General features: G+C 38.4%; 2 protein-coding genes across 2 annotated transcripts; one reads left to right on the forward strand and one right to left on the reverse strand.

The window, feature by feature from the left end:
- Positions 1 to 1,459: 1,459 nt before the first annotated feature.
- ca4b (carbonic anhydrase IV b) lies at positions 1,460 to 14,261 on the reverse strand (the record flags this gene model as incomplete). Its single annotated transcript, XM_055045298.1, has 8 exons — positions 1,460 to 1,907; positions 3,366 to 3,529; positions 3,708 to 3,774; positions 4,401 to 4,493; positions 4,631 to 4,776; positions 5,593 to 5,757; positions 5,846 to 5,890; positions 14,189 to 14,261. Coding segments are annotated over 8 exons (918 nt in total), but the record flags the coding sequence as incomplete, so codon positions are not given.
- LOC129369852 (dehydrogenase/reductase SDR family member 11-like) lies at positions 14,235 to 19,552 on the forward strand. Its single transcript, XM_055045512.1, has 7 exons — positions 14,235 to 14,445; positions 15,889 to 16,098; positions 16,676 to 16,770; positions 17,907 to 18,036; positions 19,062 to 19,154; positions 19,239 to 19,304; positions 19,393 to 19,552. Exons 1-7 carry the CDS (start codon positions 14,314 to 14,316, stop codon positions 19,432 to 19,434), a joined length of 768 nt encoding a protein of 255 aa, XP_054901487.1. The 5' UTR covers positions 14,235 to 14,313; the 3' UTR covers positions 19,435 to 19,552.
- The last annotated feature ends 2,400 nt before the right edge of the window (positions 19,553 to 21,952 follow it).

A 21,952-nucleotide genomic window follows, 5' to 3' on the forward strand; every position in this document is an offset into this window, starting at 1 on the left:
AGAGAGTCACCACAGCATGATGGTGCCACCACTTACTGGTTTTCTATCAGCCAAAAGACCAAACAAATGCATTCATGTGTATTGTTGTTCTGTGACAGACTGTGATTAAGTTTAAGGAAGATTAATTGTTTTCTGCAAACTGGACAGACATTCAATCCCTAACGCAGCTCCTTCTTGTGCTCCTTAAACTGTGTCATCATGCAACGGCTGTGGGTGTTATGGGTACAAAAGTAAAACATTAAACCTTCACTGTTTCTGAATATATTTAAAGAGCGATAATTTGTATGGTGCTTCCACCTGGTGGATGTTAAAGGAATTAAAAGCAAAATCTGTTGTGAGAAAGGAAGAGTGTATTATCAAATGCCATGAATATCAATGGGGCTGTATTATGGATTTTGTCTTATACTCAAGTTATTATGTTACTTTCAGTTGTTATAAAAATGCTGTTTCAACTATAGCTAAAGAAATATGACTTTATGTGAAATCTTAAAATTGGGCCGCTGTCTCTTTAAGAAACTCCTGCTCTTTCTGAAACGCTGCCTTCAGGAAGTCGTCGCAACATGGCTCCTCTGGTAACTCTTTAACAATGTTTTTACCAGTGTTGCACTGAGAGGTAGCTCATTTAATGAGCTCAGCTGATGCGTAGTTCAGCCAGATGTTTGCTAATCACTGCTGGCTAGTCTGAAGGAGCTGAGTGTTGAAGCCACAGTCACACGTTAAGTTTTTCACCTGTCATCAGTAGAACAAATGACTATTTCATGTCATTTACGCTCCAGTCGTGGACTTCTTCTTGTGTTGTTTCTTCACATAGATTTATATTTTCATCATTTTTTCCCCAAGCCTAGTTTGTGCTTTCAGTTTCTTTTTTACTGTTTTTGATTTGTTTTCCACTTTGAATCATGTTCTTGTTGTAGTTTACTCCTTCTGTTAGTTTAGTTTCTCTTTTTAGGTATATCTTGTAAGATATATTAATTATTTTTGTCATTGTTTAGCTTCCTCTGTTTCTGCCTGAGTCTCTTTGCATTTTCGTTCCCTTCCCCAGCTGTTAGATACTTACCTCATCCAGCCTCACTGCTGCAGTCCCAGCTACAGTCAGTTCCTCTAATTAGATCATTTGTCATCTCTGTCCCCTCCTTTGTATATCTACCTTTCAGAGTCATTATTACTTCCTTCTGTTTGCTCTGATGCTACATGTCACGGTTGCTCCTAGTCTGGTGTTCTGGTTTCCGCTTGTTGTGATTGTTTGGACTTCAGTCATTGACTCATGTCTCATCTGATCGTCCCGTTCTCCTGTCTGAACTTTGATATTTTATGTCGGAGTTCCACAAAGCTTTGACCTAAGAAACTATTTTTTTTCCTGATATCCAACAGCAATTTCTGCTCTTAATTTCTTATACAAACTCTCTTTATTTTTGGTTACATTTTGACATGAATAGTTACAAATTCAAAATAACTCGAGCTCGACAGACAAAATATTTGCTTAGAGGCACACAAAAAAAAATCAGATACTTTTGAAATAAATTACCGTAATCTTTGAAACTTAAATAATGATGTAACTTTACAACCACAATCTGATTTCTGATAATGTCAGTAAATATTTAAACAAAATAAACGACGAGAAGCATGAGGCAAGAAGCTTTTAGCCTTAACATATAATCTGTTCAGTTTCTCTAAATAATTTTGACAGTCAAACATTCACCACATTTCCCAACAGAGTCTGCGTCAAACAAAGCTTTTGTTGGTCAGAGTGTGGAAAGCAGCACCGACATGAGCAGCAGCGCCCAGCTGACCAGGGAAGCGTTTCCTGTAGAGTAGAACACAGACCTGTCGTTCAAAGGCTGCGCTGGCCGGTAGGTCTGAATCATTTCTGTCCCTTCGGGAAACTGAAGCTGCCAGAATGCAGAGAGCTGCAGTGAAGACAAAATCACAACAAGAGGTTAAATATCAGTGCTGCGCAACAAAACAATAACGTGAATATAAGAAATGAGATGAGTGGTCAAAAAAGCAGGTGGTGATGAATATCATTTAATGAACTGTTGGTATTATGTATTTTATAGGCCCATAGTTCCGTTTTATACCACAGTCAAGTACCTGTGTTACATTCAGTTGTTATAAAAATATGACAAATATGACTTTAAAAATGTTCACTTTGCAATTTGACACTTTGAAATCAGGCCCTGTCCCTTTAAGAAACTCGTACTCTTTCCGCCACTCTGCCTTCAGCACATCATCACAAAAACATTTCTCATTGTCTCATTTTAAATCGTTTCCAAGAGTGTTGCACTGAGAAGTAGTTCCTATAATGGGCTCAGCTGATGTGTAGTTCCACCAGGTGCTGGGCTAGTCTGAAGGAGCTGAGTGGATGGAGCTGCAGGGGGAGAGGTGCTCTGCAGGGTGGTAGCTAAGAGGGAAACTGCAGTTTTGCCTAATGTGCCCCATTTATATTTTCATTTGTGGTTTTTAGAGCAACAGTGAATCAAGTAAAGCACTGAGTTTGACTTATTGTCACCACTTTTGCATATACTTCCAAACGCTTGTTTGGAACTTCCTTGATGAAAATAGTCACTTTTTCAGAGCGTGATGATCCCTGAAAAAGTCAAATCAAACCTTTAATCTTTAAAAATCTAAGGAAGATTCAGCCAACAGGAGCTGCAAATGTGTGCCAATCTTTGTCTATCTATATTCTGAAAATGTTGGAAAAAAAACCACACAATTTTGTAATTCCTATTTGTCCATTAAATAAGAAATAAAATTAAAATAACATATGAATACGCTTTTTCATGCTTTAGGTCATTAAAAATCATAGCAGCAACAGATATATTCATATTCCAGCCATGACACTAATCAGTCATTGGTGTCCTATTGAGGCGTTTTGGTGACAAGCTGCTTAAACGTGGGAGTGGCTACGTATGTGGGTGATTTTACAGAAGAGCTATGGATTCAACATGTTTGAATGACACACAACTTTTTATAAAGTGTACGATGCTTTGAGAGTTTTGGTTAATCCAGTTTTGCATTGTCAAAAACAGAGAAAAAAGCCCATCGTCATCCTACTACTTCCCGTTGTCTTCTTTGTCGTTTCTGTAAGTAGCAACGTCAAACTGTTGATCACTTGACTCGTGATGTGAAAAAAGTGTCTCCATTGCAGTTTTGCGAAATGCAGCTATCTCGATATGATTGGAAAAACCCACCTCATCCTACTGTGAAAAACTTCATTGAAAAACATGAGGTTTTTTTCCCAAATTGCCATGTCTCCAGTTAGTGCATTTATTTTCAAATTTTCAATTTGTGCAATTCTATTGCTAATTCAAACACAGCTACAATCAATAAAGTGTCACAATGCTGAACAAAATGTTCATATCAACCTGAGTCCTGCTCAGAGGAACGGTGCTTTCAAACAGCGTCCAGACGACGGCTTCAGCGCAGTCGGGTGTTGTGAGGGAGCCGCTGTACCTGAAGTATTTCGTCAAGCTGCTCTGAGGGGGAATAAGCATTTCCAAGGAGACCCCTGACACCGATGCGTTACTGGCTTCAAAACAGATAAGGAACAATAGGTTCAATCGATTCATTGTGAGGGTTCAGAGAAAAGTTGTTTATGGTGTTTTTGTTCATCTGGAACTGCTGGCCTTTAGCCTAACCACACAAATCAGCGTGCAGGTAAAGGGGTTTGATTATGTTCTTATTCCATGAAATCTGCAATAACTTACAGGGTTTAATGATCTGCTTCAGAGCATCAACTAGGGGAGTGTACTTCTTATTCTCTGACAGAGACTCCTGGAATGAAGAAAGAAAGTGTCTGGAAATAAAATCAGGAATATATAAAGACTGGGGATGCACACAGCAGATGATCTGTGCTAAACAGGTGATGAAGATAAAAAAGAAGATATATGATCAGTCATCTGATGCAACTGAGGAAGCTGAAAATGTGAGAAAATTCAGGATAATGATGATGAATTGCTCACACTGAAATGACACTCATTGCTCTTTGACGAGTCTTTAAACAATATTTAAGGACAGATTTATGTCACCACTTTATATCTGCCACTGACTGAAGCATTACTGAGCACAATATAGGCCTGTTTTTATGTCGTAAATGCCTCAAAGTTTAATTACATGTTACTGTTATAACTCAGCCCATTTTTAAGACTGTGTTTCGCCTGGAAAAAATATGTTTCCCAAAAGCAATAGCGGTAACACCTCACCTTTAACTACCTTACAGTTACCTATTAACTTTAAGGTAACAAATACCTTAAAGTTGGTAGGTATAATGCATGCTACATTATAATGGTTGTACCATGCAACAATGAAAAGTTTCCCTCATTGCTTTTCACATGTTGGTGCCTGCTGTCAGATTGACCATTGATTCAGATTGTTGATGAAATAAGAAGAAGTAAAGTTACCTGAAAGAAAAATCCAAGAACTGCAATTCCAGTGGGGTCCTTCACAGCCTGGGACAAAGAGTTGTAATCTTCTTTGATGTGGACAATGTGCATCTGCAGGTTAAATGAAAGATATACTTGTATTTTTATTGTTTTGTTCTTTTTTTTTCTTGAGGTAAGGTTTATTGTATTTGACATACAATAAACAAAGGTCATAAAAAAGTTAAATATGCTCCTGTTGCATGCATTACCTCCATGGGAAACTGCTCTCCATCAATCGTGTGTTCGGATCCAGCTGAGCCGTTCTTGCCCCAGTGCAGATGGAGCTGAATGGCTTTGTAATTTGCATCCAAGTGTCCTCCACTGACCCCAACACCAGGGGGTAAGTCCAGCTGAACTAAAAAACAAAATATATATTTAGAAGCATATAATATTGAAAAATAATAATAATAAAACATAAGCAATATATATATATATATATATTTTTTTTTTTTTGCACACATTTTTTTAAATAAAATTTTTTAAAAGCAGTATTCTTTTTTAAATGTTGACATGTTATATCACTCAAAATTTACAAAGAACTTGAAAACAATGACAATAACAACAATGTCACCAGCAAGAAGGAAGGAACCTAAGAACCATCGGACCAACAAACCAACCAACCGACTGACAAACCAAGAAACAAGATTTTATGTCAGTCAAAGTTTGCGAAAGAACATAAAATTCTTGATCTATTTGTCATATCTCCAAGAATTAGAGATATAGAGATATTGCCTTTCTTCTGTCATTGGCAATAAGGAACAAAGGAACCAACAAACTAACCAACTAAGCAAGAAACAAGACGTTCAATATTAAACTCTTGGCGTCAACAGTATTGATCTTATCTTGGCCTTCAACTGGATGATATACAATAATAAATGTAAAAAACAAAATAATAATAATAATTCAAGAATAAAAATAAATATGTAAAAGGGAATTTGTCATGAAACAAGTTGAGAAATCAGAAACACTTAACACTCCCCTCTTCAAAAAAAAAATTAAAATTCCTATTGTTCACCAATCTACTCTCAGCTCTGCTAGTTTTTCATCCTTATCTTTATAGTTTACAGCCAGACATTACGTTCTGTGCATTTTTACTCCCACTCCATCTTTGTGACCTACTCGTTATTTACAGTTTTTTTCCAGTGTAAAGGTAATTTGACCGGAGACCTACCAGTGTGACCGTTGTTTCTGAGGTGGAAGTTAAACGCCTCCTGGTAGCCGTCAAACTGAAGCGGGGTAAGGCGCTCGTCTTTGACCGTTTTCCTCGTCACGATGTTCACTGGAGACTGAGATCTGCCACCGCATTGGTGAGAAACTGTCTGCCACGCATCTGGACCTGTGAGGAGAAGATGACAAGAAGGCTAATAAAACAACAACTTCACCTGTTAAAAGCTTTCATGTGACTGGACTGGAGCTGCGTTTACCTGGACAGGACCTGTTGCAGCTAACCTGTGACTGGTAGCACCATTCTGGAAGAAAGACACACTGATGATGGTGTGCAGATCATCAACAGATTTTGCATCAAAAACATTATGTCAATTCTCTTGAGTTAATTTAGTAACTAGTCTTCTGCAGAGTCTTCATGAATCGAAGAAGGCACAATTTCTCAAGATTAAATCTCGTCAACTCCAAAGATTTATGAAGGCGTAACAAATTCATGAACATAAAACATTTCACATAACTCAAAAGGCGCAGTCCGTCTAATTTTAAAGATCTGAACTCATTAACGTGACTCTTTACAGGACATACCCGAAGCTGAGATGGTCTTCACGGACAATGCAAAGCAAATTAAAACCCAGGTGAGCTGCATGGTGGAAACCCACTTTAAGTCTCTCTTTGTTTTCTGACTGCTGTGGAGGGGAAATATTTGACGAGCTGTCCAGCGCTCTATTATAAGTCAGGTAGGCCCACCTATCAAGCCCTCCCACACCAAATGATTTGCTATTTCCGTCTGGATTGGTGATATCGCAGAAGAAATGAAGACAAGAAAATGCAGAATGTCATCAACTAAATGAAAACAGAGATTAAAGAAATGTTAATTCCTTTTCTTTTACCTTGCTTTTCTCCACATGGAATAAAATATAGAACTAAATAAAGAAATAAACATATTGTCTAATGTTTTAACCCCATTGTAATTTAGACTGAGAGCAGATTTGCTTCCAATGCTTAGTTGCAATTATCAACATTGTGCTGATGCTGCCTGATGTTTGAGTGATTCATCTTTGCTTTCAATACTTATAGCCTTATTTGATGGAAGAAGTTTCTACAATAATGCCATATTTGTATTTTTAATACTTTTCCAACTTTATCAAGTATCTTAAGTGTTTTCATGCTCTTTTAAGCTCTTTCGGATCTGCAAGACTTTTTAAAATAAGTGGACAAAGTCCTCTCCATTTTTCACTTTACCTTCACTGACAGAGTTTAGATTCAACAATTCTGTGAAGTTTCATTTGAATGTGTTGACCTTGAATGCCTTTGTTCTTCTCAGTAACTAAATTAATGTCAACAGGAGACGATGGTGATTTCTCACTATTTTATGCCTGCAAGCAGCTTTACAATGTAATGCTTGACTACTTTAATGACACAAACCGTCTGAAGTTCAAACATAGAGTTTATTACTTCAGAGCTCAGTCATGGTGGACTTTGGGTTGATGAAAGTTTTAAATTCACTCAGTCAGTTTTACACATGTTTTTTAGATATTCCATCTTCAAATTACAAACATAACACAACATTAGTCAGTCCCTCCAGGATGTTTTTTTTTTTTTTTGTGATTGCTGCAGCCCAGAATTATTGACATTTTTGCAAAAGTTGAGGTCAAAGTTGCTAATTTTTTATGCTTCATTTTTGCCATAACACGGTTTTGAAGGAAGATTGGAATTGCTGCACATAAACAACCCTAAAAAGATGGGATATTAACATAGTTAATATTTAAAGTGCAAGTAACATTTTCAAGTATCTTCTTGAAATAGAACCTTAATACGAATAAAATTATGCCCTGAAGAGTTATCAAAGTGCAAACGAAGAATTCCATATTGGCCATGAAATGTTTACATTGTGTAAACAAATCCTACAGAGCATCTTAAATGTATTTTAATGGCAAATGCTACTGTTTAGTGTCACACATGCTTTCATTTTGCATGTTCAGCTTTTAAGAGATGTTGTGAAACAGCTAATTACGAAAGAAGCTAAGGGGATTGGTCAAAATTCAGCCAAGTTGCTGTGATTGGTCAGAAAAAAAGGAAATACACAAAAATGTTAAACAGTGGCCAATTCCAGGCCCCAAGGGCCATTCTCCTGCAACTTTTAGATGTCTCTCTACTTCAGCACACCGGAGAATTTGACTGCACTTAGGAAGTGATTCAGCAATTTGATTCAGCTGTGTTGGACCAGGGAGACATCCAAGAGTTACAGGACACCGGCCCTCGAGGACCAGGATTGCTCAAAAACTTTAACATTCCCCCAGTAGCATTCCCAAGTTTGTCTTTGCATAAGAGAAGTACAAGCTGAGGGGTTATAAGACATCGAGAGAGCAGTGTGGTTTTTGTACCGGTCGTGAAATACTGGACGAGCTATTCACCCAAAGCAGGATTCTGGAGGGTGCATGGAAGTTCCCCCAACCAGTTTATCTGTGGTTTGTGGACTTGGAGACAGAATTCGACTGTGTCTCTTGGGGGATAGCCCGGGGGTATGGAGAACCAGATATGGGCTGCTAGGTCCCTGTATGACCGGTGCCAGAGCTCAGTCCACATTGCCGGCAGTAAGTCAGACTTCTTTCCGGTGAGAGTTGGACTCAGTCAAGGTTGCACTTTGTCATAGATTCGGTTCCTTTATGGACAAAATTTCTAGGTGAAGCCAAGTTGTTGAGGGAATCCATTTGGATGTCCATGGGATTGCATCTCTGCTCTTTGCAGATGAATGTGGTCCTGTTGGCTTCTTCTGGTTGTGAAGAAGCCAACACAACCAGAGCGGTTCTCAGCTGAGTGTGAAGCAGAAGGGGTGAGAAACAGTCCCTCCAAATCTGGGGTCATGTTCTTGAGACAGTGTAGAGTGCCTTCTCCAGGTCGAAGAAGAGATTTTGCCCTGAGTGGGGGACTTAAAATTGCTTGAGGTCTTGTTCGCAAATTAAAGAGTATTGGTTATTGATGCAGGAGATCGATGGTTGGATTGGTGCAGCATCTACAGTAAAGCGGTCATTGTACCGGTCTGTCATGGTGAAGAGAGAGCTGAGCCAATAGACAAAGTTCTTGATTTACCAGTTGACCTACATTCCTACCCTCATTTATGATCAGGACCTATGGCTAAATATCAAATGAATGAGGTCACAGATACAACAACCAAATTCAGTTTCCTCCATGGGCTTCCCAGGGTCTCCCTTAGAGATAGACTGAGACACTCGGCCAGTCCACAAGACACTACACCAGTCAAGGTGACTCAGGCATGTGGGTAGGATGCCTCCTTAATGCTTCCATGGGGAGGAGTTCTGGGAACGTCCCACCAAGAGGAGACCCAGAGGAAGACCCAAGATATGCTGAAACACTTTGGGATTTCCCCAGAGGACCTAGCCCAAGAGGCCAGTTTGGGTCTTTCTGCTTAGACTGCTGCCTGGCAACTTGATGACCTGACTCTGCTGATTGATTGATTGATTGATTGATTGGTTGATTGGTTGATTGATTGATTGATTGATTGATTGATTGATTGATTGATTGATTGATTGATTGATTGATTGATTGATTGATTGATTGATTGATTGATTGATTGATGCTGACAATTTACTGGGTTTAGAATTTAGGTTCATACATTTTTGGTTCATTGCCTTGCATTGTTCCTTCTGTTTTCTGACGTCTGACCAATCCCCTTTCCCGTGAAGATGATCATTAGGAGTCTTTCACATCAGATCAGTTAGCTCCACTTGGTCTACTTTAAATGGGCCAGAGGTGTTTTCCTTGGATAGTCCACTTTGTTCTGGCAGGACAAAATGCTCATCCGAACTCTGCTGCAGTTCAAGAACACAAATCTTGGTCCGCCTGAAAATGCGGATCTAAGTTTTCTTATTGTGAGAATATAAATCAAGTGAACCAAAGGAAAGAACGGAAAAGATCAAATTTATGAACACATGCATGCTCTGAAATCCTTGCTAGGAGTCTGTTATAATAAAATCATCTCATAAACCTTTTCACAAAACAAATCAAGCTGAAAGAGAGCGAGTTACTTTGCTGGAACTAGCTTTATAGCCTCCTGTCACGCAACTAGATCTTTAATGATCTAACCCCAGGCTGCAGGAAGGGGAAAAACCAAGTATGACTAAACCAGCGATATTGGAAAGATCTCTCCAAGACGTTTTATCAAGTCCACAACAGAAAACAGGGTGTGGTCCTATTTGGACATGTACTATGTAATTTGAGAGACTACCTTCTCAGCCAATCACGTTGCTCTATTGAACAGTACTGAGGTTGTCCCGAAACTTGAAAAAGAGAAGGCGCCTTCGTCTGAAGGTTGAGCCTCCATGAAGACCTGCACATTTAATAATAATAATACGGATCAGGTTGAACAGGACAGATCAGGTAGAAAGTCTTATGCAATGACCCATTTTTTCTTCGTGCCACTTGTCAAAATCTAGATCTTTTCCTGATTTCCACCGCCATCCCGCAAAAAAAAAAAAAACGAAAAAGAAGAACGATGAAACCCCAGGGAGCGACAAAAGGGGATGTGGGCCATTTGAAAGGAATTTCGCCAGGAGGAAAAGATGAGGCCACACTTTTGACAGCGAGATAAGACAAGAGGCCTGTGAAGCTCGCAAGTATAGAAGTTGAGTCTCCTCACCACAATGTTTAAGGACACTCAGGGCGGCAGTAATCTTCCTTAATGAGGAAAATGTTATATAGAATGGCTTACCCTGCCTCACAGTACCAACATCATCCCAGCACAAGTTTCAACAACTTTCCCAGAGATGTAGAGCTGAATGACAGCCAAAATACTTCAACCCATCTCATTGTTAACATTTATTAGACAGCTGCACTGATTTTTATTTGAACGTTCTGTACAAGCTCACTTTACAGCATGCCTTTGCACATTAATTTGTGTGTGTGTGTGTGTAGGTGTGTGGGTGTGTGTGTGTGTGTGTGTGTTCGTGTGTGTGTGTGTGTGTGTATGTGTGTGTGTGATGTTTTTTAGCTACATACATTTCTGAAAATGATTATGCGTTTTATGAATAAAATATTTTCAATGATCAGCAATTCGTTTCTGTGGCAAATTGAGGACATAGATGACTGAGGTCAAATACAGCAGGCGTACAAGGAAAGGTAGATAAAAAGCCAATTGAACAGACTAACATTTCTCCTAGTTGCACAGACACCTAAAAAAGTCACTTTTGTGCTATTATGTCTACATCATTGTCTTTTAACCAGAGTTTGATGGCAAGATGCTGGGGTGATGCAGTTTCATGGACCAACTACTTCAAATGTAAAACTTTTTATCTACTTTTAGTCTTAACATAAGACTTGTTTTTTCAAGGAAATTGCCTATGTAAAGCAAGAAGATATTAAGGCAAATGTTGGAAAGTTCATGCAAAATTAAGTCATCAATATTTTGACTTTAGGGTCGACGCCGCGGTTGAAACCAGACGTTTTCACACAGTGAGTGAAAAATTGCAAACACTTTTTTTTCTACTGTCTGAACTTTAATCAGACCAAACTTGTTTTGCTTTAGGTCGCATTTACTGAATGTATTTTTATTTGCTTAAGGACATAATTGTTAGAAAAAAGTAAATAAAAAAAATAAAAAAAAGAAAAAGAAAAAAAAAGCAGAAGTTTACATGCAATGAGGGAAAGATAGATGATGATGTCATGGATTTGTAAACTTCTGATAGGTTAACTCACACATTAGAGCTAATTGGAGCCGGAGATTGACTTATTTTTGACTTACGTTATAGAAATGGACCCCGAAAACCCATCTGTGAAGCATGGCGGTGGCAGCATCATGTTGTGGGGCTGTTTTGAGGAACTGGTGCACTTCACAAACTAGACTGCGAGATTAGGAAAAAAACAGTGTGTGGAAATATTGAAGCAACATCTAAATACATCAACTAGTAAGGAAGTGGTTAGTCTTCTTAATGAACAATGACTCTCACCATCCAGCCAAAGTGTTTAGTGTTTTATAAAAGTTTGGTTTGATTTATCTTCAGACAACGAGGGAGAAAATTAGGATTTTTTGTTTCTTTATTCAATGTGCTAATCTTCTGGTTTCATTTGTAGCTGTTTCCTGTGATGCAACACAAGGTTGAGACGTTATTATGATGTGATTTTTATTTTTACTTTTTTTTACCTCTCGTAGGTTGTCTCACACCCAAACAGAACAGAGTCGTATGATATGCAAGATCCATTGTTCATGTTAGCTATGCGCATTCTCGTTGGTCTAAGAAATACCAAAACAACATGAACAGAAGGATTAAAACGCTCTAGAGGTGGTGGATGTACTAATGAATGGAAATTGTGCTCAACTGATACGACTACCTTTGTGTACTTTTCTTAGTAGTCGAGTTTATTAGTTCAGCAACAACGCAGTAAAAAGTGCTTCACATGGTAAACACATCAAGCAACAAGAGACACCATTTTATCAGCTGCAGCCTACATGTCTCCCCGGTCTGCACATAAAACATCTGAAAGCTTGTTAACTTCAGCCGTACCTAATCATTTGTGCCTGCGGTGTTCTGCATGCGCCTCACAGGACTTTTCCCAACTTTTCCCGGAGTGCATCCAGATCTTAGCTAAGGGGATGGCAAACGCCTTTTATTTCTGCTATCATGCAGCTAAAATATAAACTATGACATTCCTTCAAATAACTGATCCAAATCTCTGCATGTAGCACATTTCCAATGGATTTTGAGATGAAAGACTACACTGCATTATGTGTTTTTTTTTTGTGTGTGTGTGTTGTTTTTTTTTGCCCCTGGTTACATAACGAGGGACAGTGTGTAAAAGGGTTTTATTTAATTAGAATGAATAGACTGACGCACCCTGTTTAGCTGCTGCTTAAGCATGACGCAGCTGAAAGTGAGGGCAAATTAATCATTAGTGTGATAAAAGCTTTTCACTCCACAACAATATCTGCCTTTGATAACCAATGTTGGCACTGATTCATCAACTGTGGGACTCCACCTGAACTTTACCAGAGAGAAACTTAATCACTTCAGTTGCAGCTCCTTTCATGGGTTTGCACACACCTTGAACGTTTCAACATTTTCCCGTGTTTCAGCCACACATTTCAGATTCCAAATTGATGTCCAAAAGCAATGGAAAGGAATCAAGGCTTTAATTTTGAAGCAAAAATCTACGAGATGTCACATCCATTTTTGTTCCACTCCTTTCGCGTTGGTTACGTCTGTAGGAGTAAAATTGATTAATGTTTGTGGGTCAACTATGTATAATACAGCAAATCCAGTTGATCTTTGACGGATCTCAGAGGTTTGTCAGACAAACAGCATCATGAAGACCAACAGAGACAGTTGTGAAGACGTTTAAAGCAGGAAGGACAGCATTGACCAGGAAGGCAGCTGTAAGGTTCACCAGCTGTATTTCTGTTGACCTTATAATTGCAGGGTTTGATATTCTGAAAGCAAATTTCCTTAAAGGAATCACACCAATTTCCACAAAACTCTTGCTTTTTTTTTTTTTTTTTTTGTTTTTTTTAAATAGATGCTCAAACCAATGTTTTATGAGACATATTTACAAACAAAACAAAAGAAAAAGCATGAGAGAACATAGAAAAAAATAAAAACTTTCTAAAATTGAGCAACTTCAAACATTGTCATTTAACAAAATGATAAGAAAGCATTATGAAAGATAAGCTTTATAGGAAACATAAGAACACAATGATTAGACAAATACACAAACCCATTGTGTATTTAGTTTAAAATTTTTCAAATGATGAGGTCTGGTGGACAAGTGTTGAATAGAGGTTAGTTACATTTTGTTGAGTAACTTTCAGGAAAAAGAAGTGTACTTTAAAAAGTATGCTTTTACGACGCTATACTTTTTACTGGAGTAATTTTATCATGAAGTAGTCATTCAGGAATGAAGCTGGTTAAAATTCAACATACACTGAAATTTTCTTAATTAGTGATTATGTGATGTGAATTATTTCCATATTGACATTCAAAATACCAAAAATGTCCACATAACTCATGTTTTTGTCTGTCTGATTATATAACTTTTACATGTTAAATGACTGTTTTCTTGAGTTATTCAGTACTTCTTGCCTAAACCCTTTCCTACTGTTATGACTGATGATTTCACACCTGATTGAGCTTGACTGAACTTTGCCAAAGTTCTGCTAAAGTGGGAACTTGCACAATCCTGTTGCTGGATCCAGAAGAGCGTGAGATCCAGGCTGTTCATAGCAAAACATGCTGACACTGAGACGACAATGACCATGTGGTGGGTTACATAATTCTTCCCTTTCAACTCTCACAATCTTTATCAAAAGGCCATCCATCCATCCATCCATCCATCCATCCATCCAGCCATCCATCCATCCATCCATCCATCCATCATCATCCATCCATCCATCCATCATTCATCCATCCATCATCCATTCATCCATCCATCCATCATCCATCCATCCATCCATCCATCCATCCATCCATCCATCCATCCATACATACATACATACATACATACATACATCCATCCATCCATCCATCCATCCATCCATCCATCCATCCATCCATCCATCCATCCATCATTAGTGTGAGGAGTGGCCTTGAACGCACCGCGCAGAATGGGGCGTTTCCGTGCAGCAGAACTCCGGACTATAAAGATCCCGGTGTTCTCCCGGCTCCCTCGTCTCTCTCTCTTGTCCTCCTGACCTGCAGTGAAGACCTGCTGTGAGGCTGTGATGGACCGCTGGAAGGGCAGAGTGGCTCTGGTGACCGGAGCTTCGGTCGGGATTGGAGCGGCCATCGCCAAAGAGCTGGTCCGGTTCGGCATGACGGTGGTGGGCTGCGCGAGAAGCCTGGACAAAATCCAGGTCTGTTACACTTTGATTCAAATAATAATAATGATGATCAAATAAAACGCAATAAAAATTGTGAGCGATTCTTAAAATTATAAAAATTATCAAAGCAAATGAGAATACTTATAAATAATAATAATAATGATAATAATAGCTACTAATCATAATAAAGAATGAATAAATAAAAGTTGTTCTTTTAATACTGTGTCCTGATTGCACAATCTGGAAAACAGAGGGCCGTTTTAAATGTATTATAAACTAACAAAACCCTGTAAATATACAATGGTCCTGTTATGCAATAGAATAAGCAGATCGGTTTACAGTTCAAATCCACCGGGACAGGTTTGCAGAAAACTGGGAGTTCCGCAGAGATTCATGAGTTACACAATAAGTAAATGTCTGCAGCAGGCTGCAGACAGTGTCGTTGAAAAATTGTCAAGTGCTTCAAAAAGACACAAGTTGGAAATGAAATGTGTTCAATGTCTGTGTCAAAAAAGTGCAACATGTGAAGACAAAAGAGAAGAAGTGCGCGTCACCGGGATACAGAAAGTAATTTCCTGCACAGGTTAAAGTCCTGCTGAGATCAAACTGTGTAATAGTTAATTATTCACTCATAAAAACCATAAAGTTGTTCATTCTGGAAGAGTCCATGTCACAGTAAAAAAAATAATAATAATCTGCCGAAATAATAGATAGGCTATCTTTTAATCTTCAAACTAAATAGAATAAAATCATTAAAGTAAGAAATAATTTAAAATGCATTTTTTTCATTTTGTATTCTTTTTTGTAGGTTTCTGTGGAGGTATGGGGGATTTTTTTAAAAATTTTTTCAACACAAATTGATTTTGTTTGCAATTTAAAAAAAAAAAATGGCCCAAAACAAAACATTTAAAATCATCTGCTCAGTTTTGAATTTGTTCTAACATATTGAGTTTGACTATAAGACTTTCTGGTAAAATAGTAAAATGATGCCAGTTCTAAGTCAGCTAAAACTAAGCAGCAGTGCAACGATAATAATCCATCCATATGGATATAAAATAATTTTGTTTTTATTAATTGCATTCAAAGCATAGATGTGTATATATATTTATGTATTTAATAACTGGGCTTATTTTTTTCATCCATGTCTTTAAGTGAAGCTGCTGTAAAAGTTGGAGTTTATTGATCTGTATAATCAGATCCTGTCCATCAAACATTAACTTACACATTTGACTCAACATTAGCAAATTTAAATATTATCTTGATCTTTGAAAAGTTTTGACCACATTGCAAACTAAAGAAGCAGATTTCACATCAGATGTTTGTAGCGTTCTACATCTTTTATCTTGGATTTAAACTTCCATCCTAAAATAAAACAGAAAATAAGATTTTATTTTCAGTACTCTTACTGAAAATAAGACTATAAGATACAGTCAGAAGCTTCAGTCAAATGTTTTCTCTACTGCCACGTTGTTTTAGGCCTTGGCTGCAGAGTGTAAGCGCGCAGGCCACAGTGGCGTCCTGATCCCGATGAAGTGCGACCTGACCAACGTGGAGGACATCCAGTCCATGTTTGCAGCCATCAAAGCGCAGCACAAAGGCGTGGACGTCTGCATCAACAACGCCGGCCTGGCTCACCCCGAGTCTCTGCTGAGCGGCAAAACCAGCGCCTGGAAGAACATGCTGGATGTAAGAACTCACTGTGACTCAGAGAATCTCATGAGACATTGTTTGGAGGCTTTCAGGGACACTTCAAATAGTTTGTCTGAGAATGAGGAGAAAGGAGAAACACTTCATTCAGCCCAGAGCAGAAATCTAGATAAACTCCTGTTAGTTTATCTAGAGAAATTATTCATTCAGCATTTAGTATTAAACTTTTAATAACAAAGACAAACTCCCGTCAGTTCACAAATCTAGAACAAACTTAGAAAATACCATCAAGTTTTATCAGAACAAGAATCCAGAGAAACCCTTGAATTACGAACTACTTATTCTTAAACTTGGGGACTAATTTGCAGTTTCATACTCTTTTTTTTCCTTTTGCTCTTTCCTTTGGTTTGTTGTTTTATTGCATTTCATTCTAATTCATGTAAAGCATTTTGTTGCAGAAATTCTGCTATGTAGATATCATTTCCTCACCTTTCCTTACCTGCTGTGATGCAATAAAACAAAACAGAGATACAAAAACAATAACAGTAATAAATCGTCTGCAGAGCCATTTTCTACACGTTCATTCTCTGCATGTTGTTCGTTGGTTGTTTTGCAGGTGAATATTATGGCTCTCAGCATCTGCACTCGTGAAGCGTACCAGTCGATGAAAGAACGGAACATTGATGACGGGCACATCATCAACTTGAACAGGTTCGCTTTCATTTTACTCGTTTGTTCTCTTAACAGACCGGGTTTGTTGCAGTGGAGAGAAAACTGTTCACGTTGACTTAGCCTCTGGTTCATTAAGTATCACAGAGGTAATAATTTGTAACTGGAACCTCATTGGAATTAATTCAATCTTTTTACATTTCTCCATTTTCTTTCATTTTAAATCTAGTTATTGGCTTCAGCTGCCATGTCAATCACTTTATCCAGGCAAAAACAGCATCAATAAGTACAGAATGAGTGACGTAAGAATACTTTATATGAGAGAGAAAAAGAGTACAGTAATAGTTAAATAACTAATAGTCAATAACAGTATTGAATTAATATTAATTTCAAGGGCAAATAAAATCAAAAGAAATAAATAAAGTTAATAGCAGTGATAACTCTACCAATGCTTTATGTTTAGAAGAGACATGCTTGAACTAACTTAAATGGAAAAAGAAAAAAGTTGGAGACTTTTAAAAGAATCATTTAATCAATTCCACAGCTGGACTATTATTATTATTGCTTAGTGGAATCAGAGATGCAGTGGATGACTTCTGATGCATGCTGGTGAGATTATGGTGCTCAGATTGGTATTGCTTTTGATATTTCAGTTTTTATAATAAATGTACTGTAGATCTCATTCAGGGCTTGGCAGTGGATGTTTTTGTTTGTGTCACACTGAAGTGTTTAAAAATGTAGGTTCATTAAAACAAAAAATTGATTTTAAAATTTTGGACAAAAAACCCCTGAAAAGTCAGGTGCACATTTTATAGAAAAGACAAACAAATAGTCCGTGCGAAGTTAATGGCATCGTTTGTTCTGCCACAAGGACAACGGCGCTAAACCCAAAACCACGGATGAAGACGACTTTCTGAAACCATAACCGGCTGCCAAGAGTTAATGGCAGCAACAGAAAAAAAATTTGATGAACAAGCAGAGTAAACAAATTCCAAGAGTCTGGTTGCTTATGAAAACATTGCTGAGTCAAATGAGAGTCTTCTGGCACAGAATGTCTGATCCTGTTCAGTCTTTTTATTAGACTGTTTTTGTTACTTTTGTGCGGGGATATATCAGTAGTTCTTTGTATGTGTTTGACTCGCATAACCCTCAAATATCTCCCCTCCCTTCTGTTCCAGCATCTGTGGACACATTGTGATTAATGGCGGCGAGATCCATTTCTACACGGCCACCAAGTACGCCGTGTCGGCCCTGACCGAAGGCCTGAGGCAGGAGCTCAGAGAGGCCAAGACTCACATCAGAGCCACGGTGAGGTTTCAGTGCCGTCCATTTATAAACTGGGGCTGGGACCTTCACGCTTTAACTTCCATTAATGGATTTCGTCGATTGTAACGCACTGAAAGTTATACCGTGATTAGCTTAGCATACAAAGGTTCCGGTTGGAACCTTTTGTAATTGTGTGTTTCTGGTACGCTCGTAAATCTGACGCACAAGCGACATCCACAAACAACAAAGCTGCTTCTCTTAACCAACTCAAGGTTAATTTCTCCGTAAAAAAAAAAACAATAAACGATATGATGGAACATAGAAAAGTCTATTGTGTTCAAGTTGGGCTAAAAGGAGTTAACCAATCAACAAAGCTGTTTCATTCTAACATAGCAGCTGAAAGCTAATCATGTAGCGACAGCGCAGATGACCCCACAGTCTGCATTACCTGCATGATCAGAGGTACTTAAAAGACTGAATTTGTATAACAGCAATTTGTACCAATTTGATGGATGAATAAATTGAATTACACATTATATATAACAAATATCTTGATTTTTTTTAGCTCAAAAGTATTTTAAATTGCAAATTTAGCATATTTTGTCTCAATATGGTTTTGATTAAAGTGTATTTAACTCGATAAAAAATCTGAATTGTGTCCCATTCGGTGTGTTGAAAACGCACGTTATTACACAGGTGGCCTCCAATGAGTCAGATTAATCTCTGCCGATGTTGATAGATCCACCACGCCCATTAACGAACTCTCTGAGAACCTTGTAACGGTGACCAGCTTTCAAGCCGAGGTGATCCCTCATCTTTTCATTCCTATTTATGTGGCGCGGCTCTGAGAAGGTGTGTTTGTTGGTTCATGAATCTCTGACAGATCTGTTGGCGCTTGCTTGAAATGCATGACTTGCTGCTGAATTCGACTTATTATTCTTTCAGTTCATGCAGTAGTTTTTGGAATTGATCCTCAAAGATTCAGGTCCAACCGGTTCTGCAGTCTCTGATAGGACAGACGTCGTCTTACGTCCTGACGTTAACTGACTGTCCTCTTGTCTCTTCAGTCCATTTCTCCTGGCATAGTAGAGACTGAATTTGCTCATCGTTTCTACAGCGAAACCCCTGAAAAAGCCACTGCAACATATACTCACATTAAGGTAAGCATATTTAAACAAGCGCATATTAATACGCTCAATACCTATTTTAGAGGAAAGCAGTAAAGCCTTTATATTTTTTTACAGCCATTGGAAGCGATAGACGTTGCTAATGCCGTGGTTTATGTCATGAGTGCCCCGCCTCATGTTCAGGTAGTTGTTTTTTTTTCTTTCCATGTTTCTGTTCTAAAGGATTGTCTTTTGCTTTTCTTTGTCTGAGCGACTCCACCTTGTTTTCCAGGTGGGAGATGTTGTGTTGCGACCTGTGGAGCAGCAGATGTGATGCTGAACTTTGTGATGGCTGCATTCACACACCACTCACTCTTCAGATGATCTCCGTCTGTGAAATCAACCATGTTAATCTCCAATTAAAAGAATAAAAGTCTGATTTTAAGGTGGAACGTGTTGCTGCTGAGTGCTTTTTTTTACGTGCTTTGGATAAAACAGCCCTTGGATCTTTCCTCATTTTGTCACATTAAAACCATAAACTTCAGAAGATTATAATAACTTTTTTGAAATGAATGAAATCTTGATTTCAAACGTACAGAGGTTTGAAAAGTGTTCATACCATTTTGTGACACATTACAACCACAAACATAAATATATTTTATTGGATCTTAATATGAAAGACCAACATAAGATGGCATATAATATTGAAATAGAATATTATACATGATTCAAAGCACTTTTTTCACATTCTCAACAAACAAGATATTAAATAAAATTTACTCAAAAGTATAGAATGAAAACTTACAGACAGTGATGTCGTTGGCACAAATGAAAGGCTGACTGCAACACTTCTTCACATGTGAAAATGACTGATTTCTTGTCCCATTCCTGACATGACCTTCAAAAGAAAAGACTCAATGTGCTGTCACAAAATGAACACTAAAAACCTATTTTACAACAAATTAAAGGGCAGAACACTCTCCGCCTGGTGTCTGTTAAGATGCCACACATCAGTACTTAAAACATAAACCTATCAACCTGTTAGTCCTCATTCTTTAAAAGCATAACAACTTCAGTAATAGACTTGAGAAACTTTTTGGTGGTTTCATCCTTGACGACCTTGACCTCAATCCTGCAGATCTTGCTACCTTGTCATCGCTGCCTGGGAAAGTGTCAGTCATGAGAGCTGTTCAATCATTGTATGATCATCCTTCAGCAAAACAACGTCATCGTTTTTAACGTTGGGACTTGACTCTTGCCATAGGGTGTGAAGGTTTTTGTGTCTCCAAAGATGCCAGAATTTGTCAGCCAATCTTTGAACTTGACGCCTCTGTTGCTTATACAGGTCCTTTTCAGTGAATACCCCTGGAAGAGGTAAAACACTCAGCTTCTAAGTGAGAAACATTGTAGGAGTAAGTATATGTGGAACATCTGGATTTGAGGAGACAGAAATTAGAGGTCTTGAGTTGATGATGCTGTCACCTGTGCCATAGAGTGCACAGGACTTCATGAGACAAGCTGGAGGAGGGAGTATGGATCAACATCGAGTCTTAAGATTCCCCCTGCAATTCCAATCATGCGTTCCCACACACCCCCATGTATGAAGAGTGAGGTGGATTGAAACGCCACGTCTCTCAGCATTTTCTTGAGGGAGTGGATTGTCCCACTCCGTTCCATCCATGGTGAGCTTCCTCTGCAACAATTTGCCTTGAATGCTTACAGGAGCAACAAAGCTGGGAGGATCGAAGAGACTGTTTTTGGTGGAAAGGACACCACGTTTGGAAAATAGTTTGTCACTGATGAATACTTGGAAGGTGAATACGTCCCTTTTGACATCCCATCTTAATCCAAGGCTTTGCTGTGTGGGCACTACATCTCTATCCAAGCAGAGGTCTTTAATGCCCTTAGCATGATCTTCAGTTGGAAAGGCTCTTAAGACTTGGATGCTGTTGGATGTGATCTTGTAAAGTCTTAAGTTTGACTCTGAAAGAGATGCTTGGGTTTTCTGTAACAGAGAAATTGCCTCTTCTTCTGTCGATGTGAAAACAAGGCCATCGTCAATTCCCGCTCTACAAAGCATTTGGTTTCTGGCCCGTACTGTTGCTCTGCCTTCATTGCAACTCTCCTGAGACAAAAAGGACGTTGCCACAGCTGGAGAACGGCTATTTCCAAATACATGAAACCTCATCCTGTACTCAATGATGTCCTTACTGGAGTCATTATCTCGATGCCAATGGAAGCACAAGTAGTCTCGGTGATCTTCTTTTACAACATAACAATGAAAGATCTGTTTGATATCAGCCACGATTGATACTTGTTCTCTTCTGAAATGAATGAGAACTCCCAAACAGACTGTTATTCAAGTCTGGTCCACCGAGCAGCATGTTGTTTAGGGAGATGCCACTGTATTGAGCACTTGAATGGAAGACAACCCTGATTTGGTCAGGTTTCCTCGGATGTTAGACTCCAAACATAGGTAAGTACCTGCACTCTTTACCTTTTGGTAGTGGGGATGCTGGCTCTGCGTGATTGTTGTCAAATATCTTTTGCATAAAGGGAAAAAATCTAGTCTGTATAACACTTTGTGATTGTCTTTCACATTGAATTCCAATTAAATATTTTTAACCTTGTGGTTATAATATGACAAAATATGGAAGAGTTCAAGGGGTATGAATACTTTTGCAAGCCACTATATAAGCATCAAATGTTTATGAGGAAATGAAACTTAATGCGGTGCTATAGATGTTTAGAAATTTATTAGGCTGTAAAAGTGAACACATTGTTGTTCCCTGAAAAAGTATTTCAATGAATCTTTTCATCTCTTACATCTGCTTCAAGCTTATGAATATTTT

The sequence above is a fragment of the Poeciliopsis prolifica genome, unplaced genomic scaffold (assembly GCF_027474105.1).
Source record: "Poeciliopsis prolifica strain line A6 unplaced genomic scaffold, Auburn_PproV2 SCAFFOLD022, whole genome shotgun sequence".
In the NCBI taxonomy this organism is placed as follows: Eukaryota; Metazoa; Chordata; class Actinopteri; order Cyprinodontiformes; family Poeciliidae; genus Poeciliopsis; species Poeciliopsis prolifica.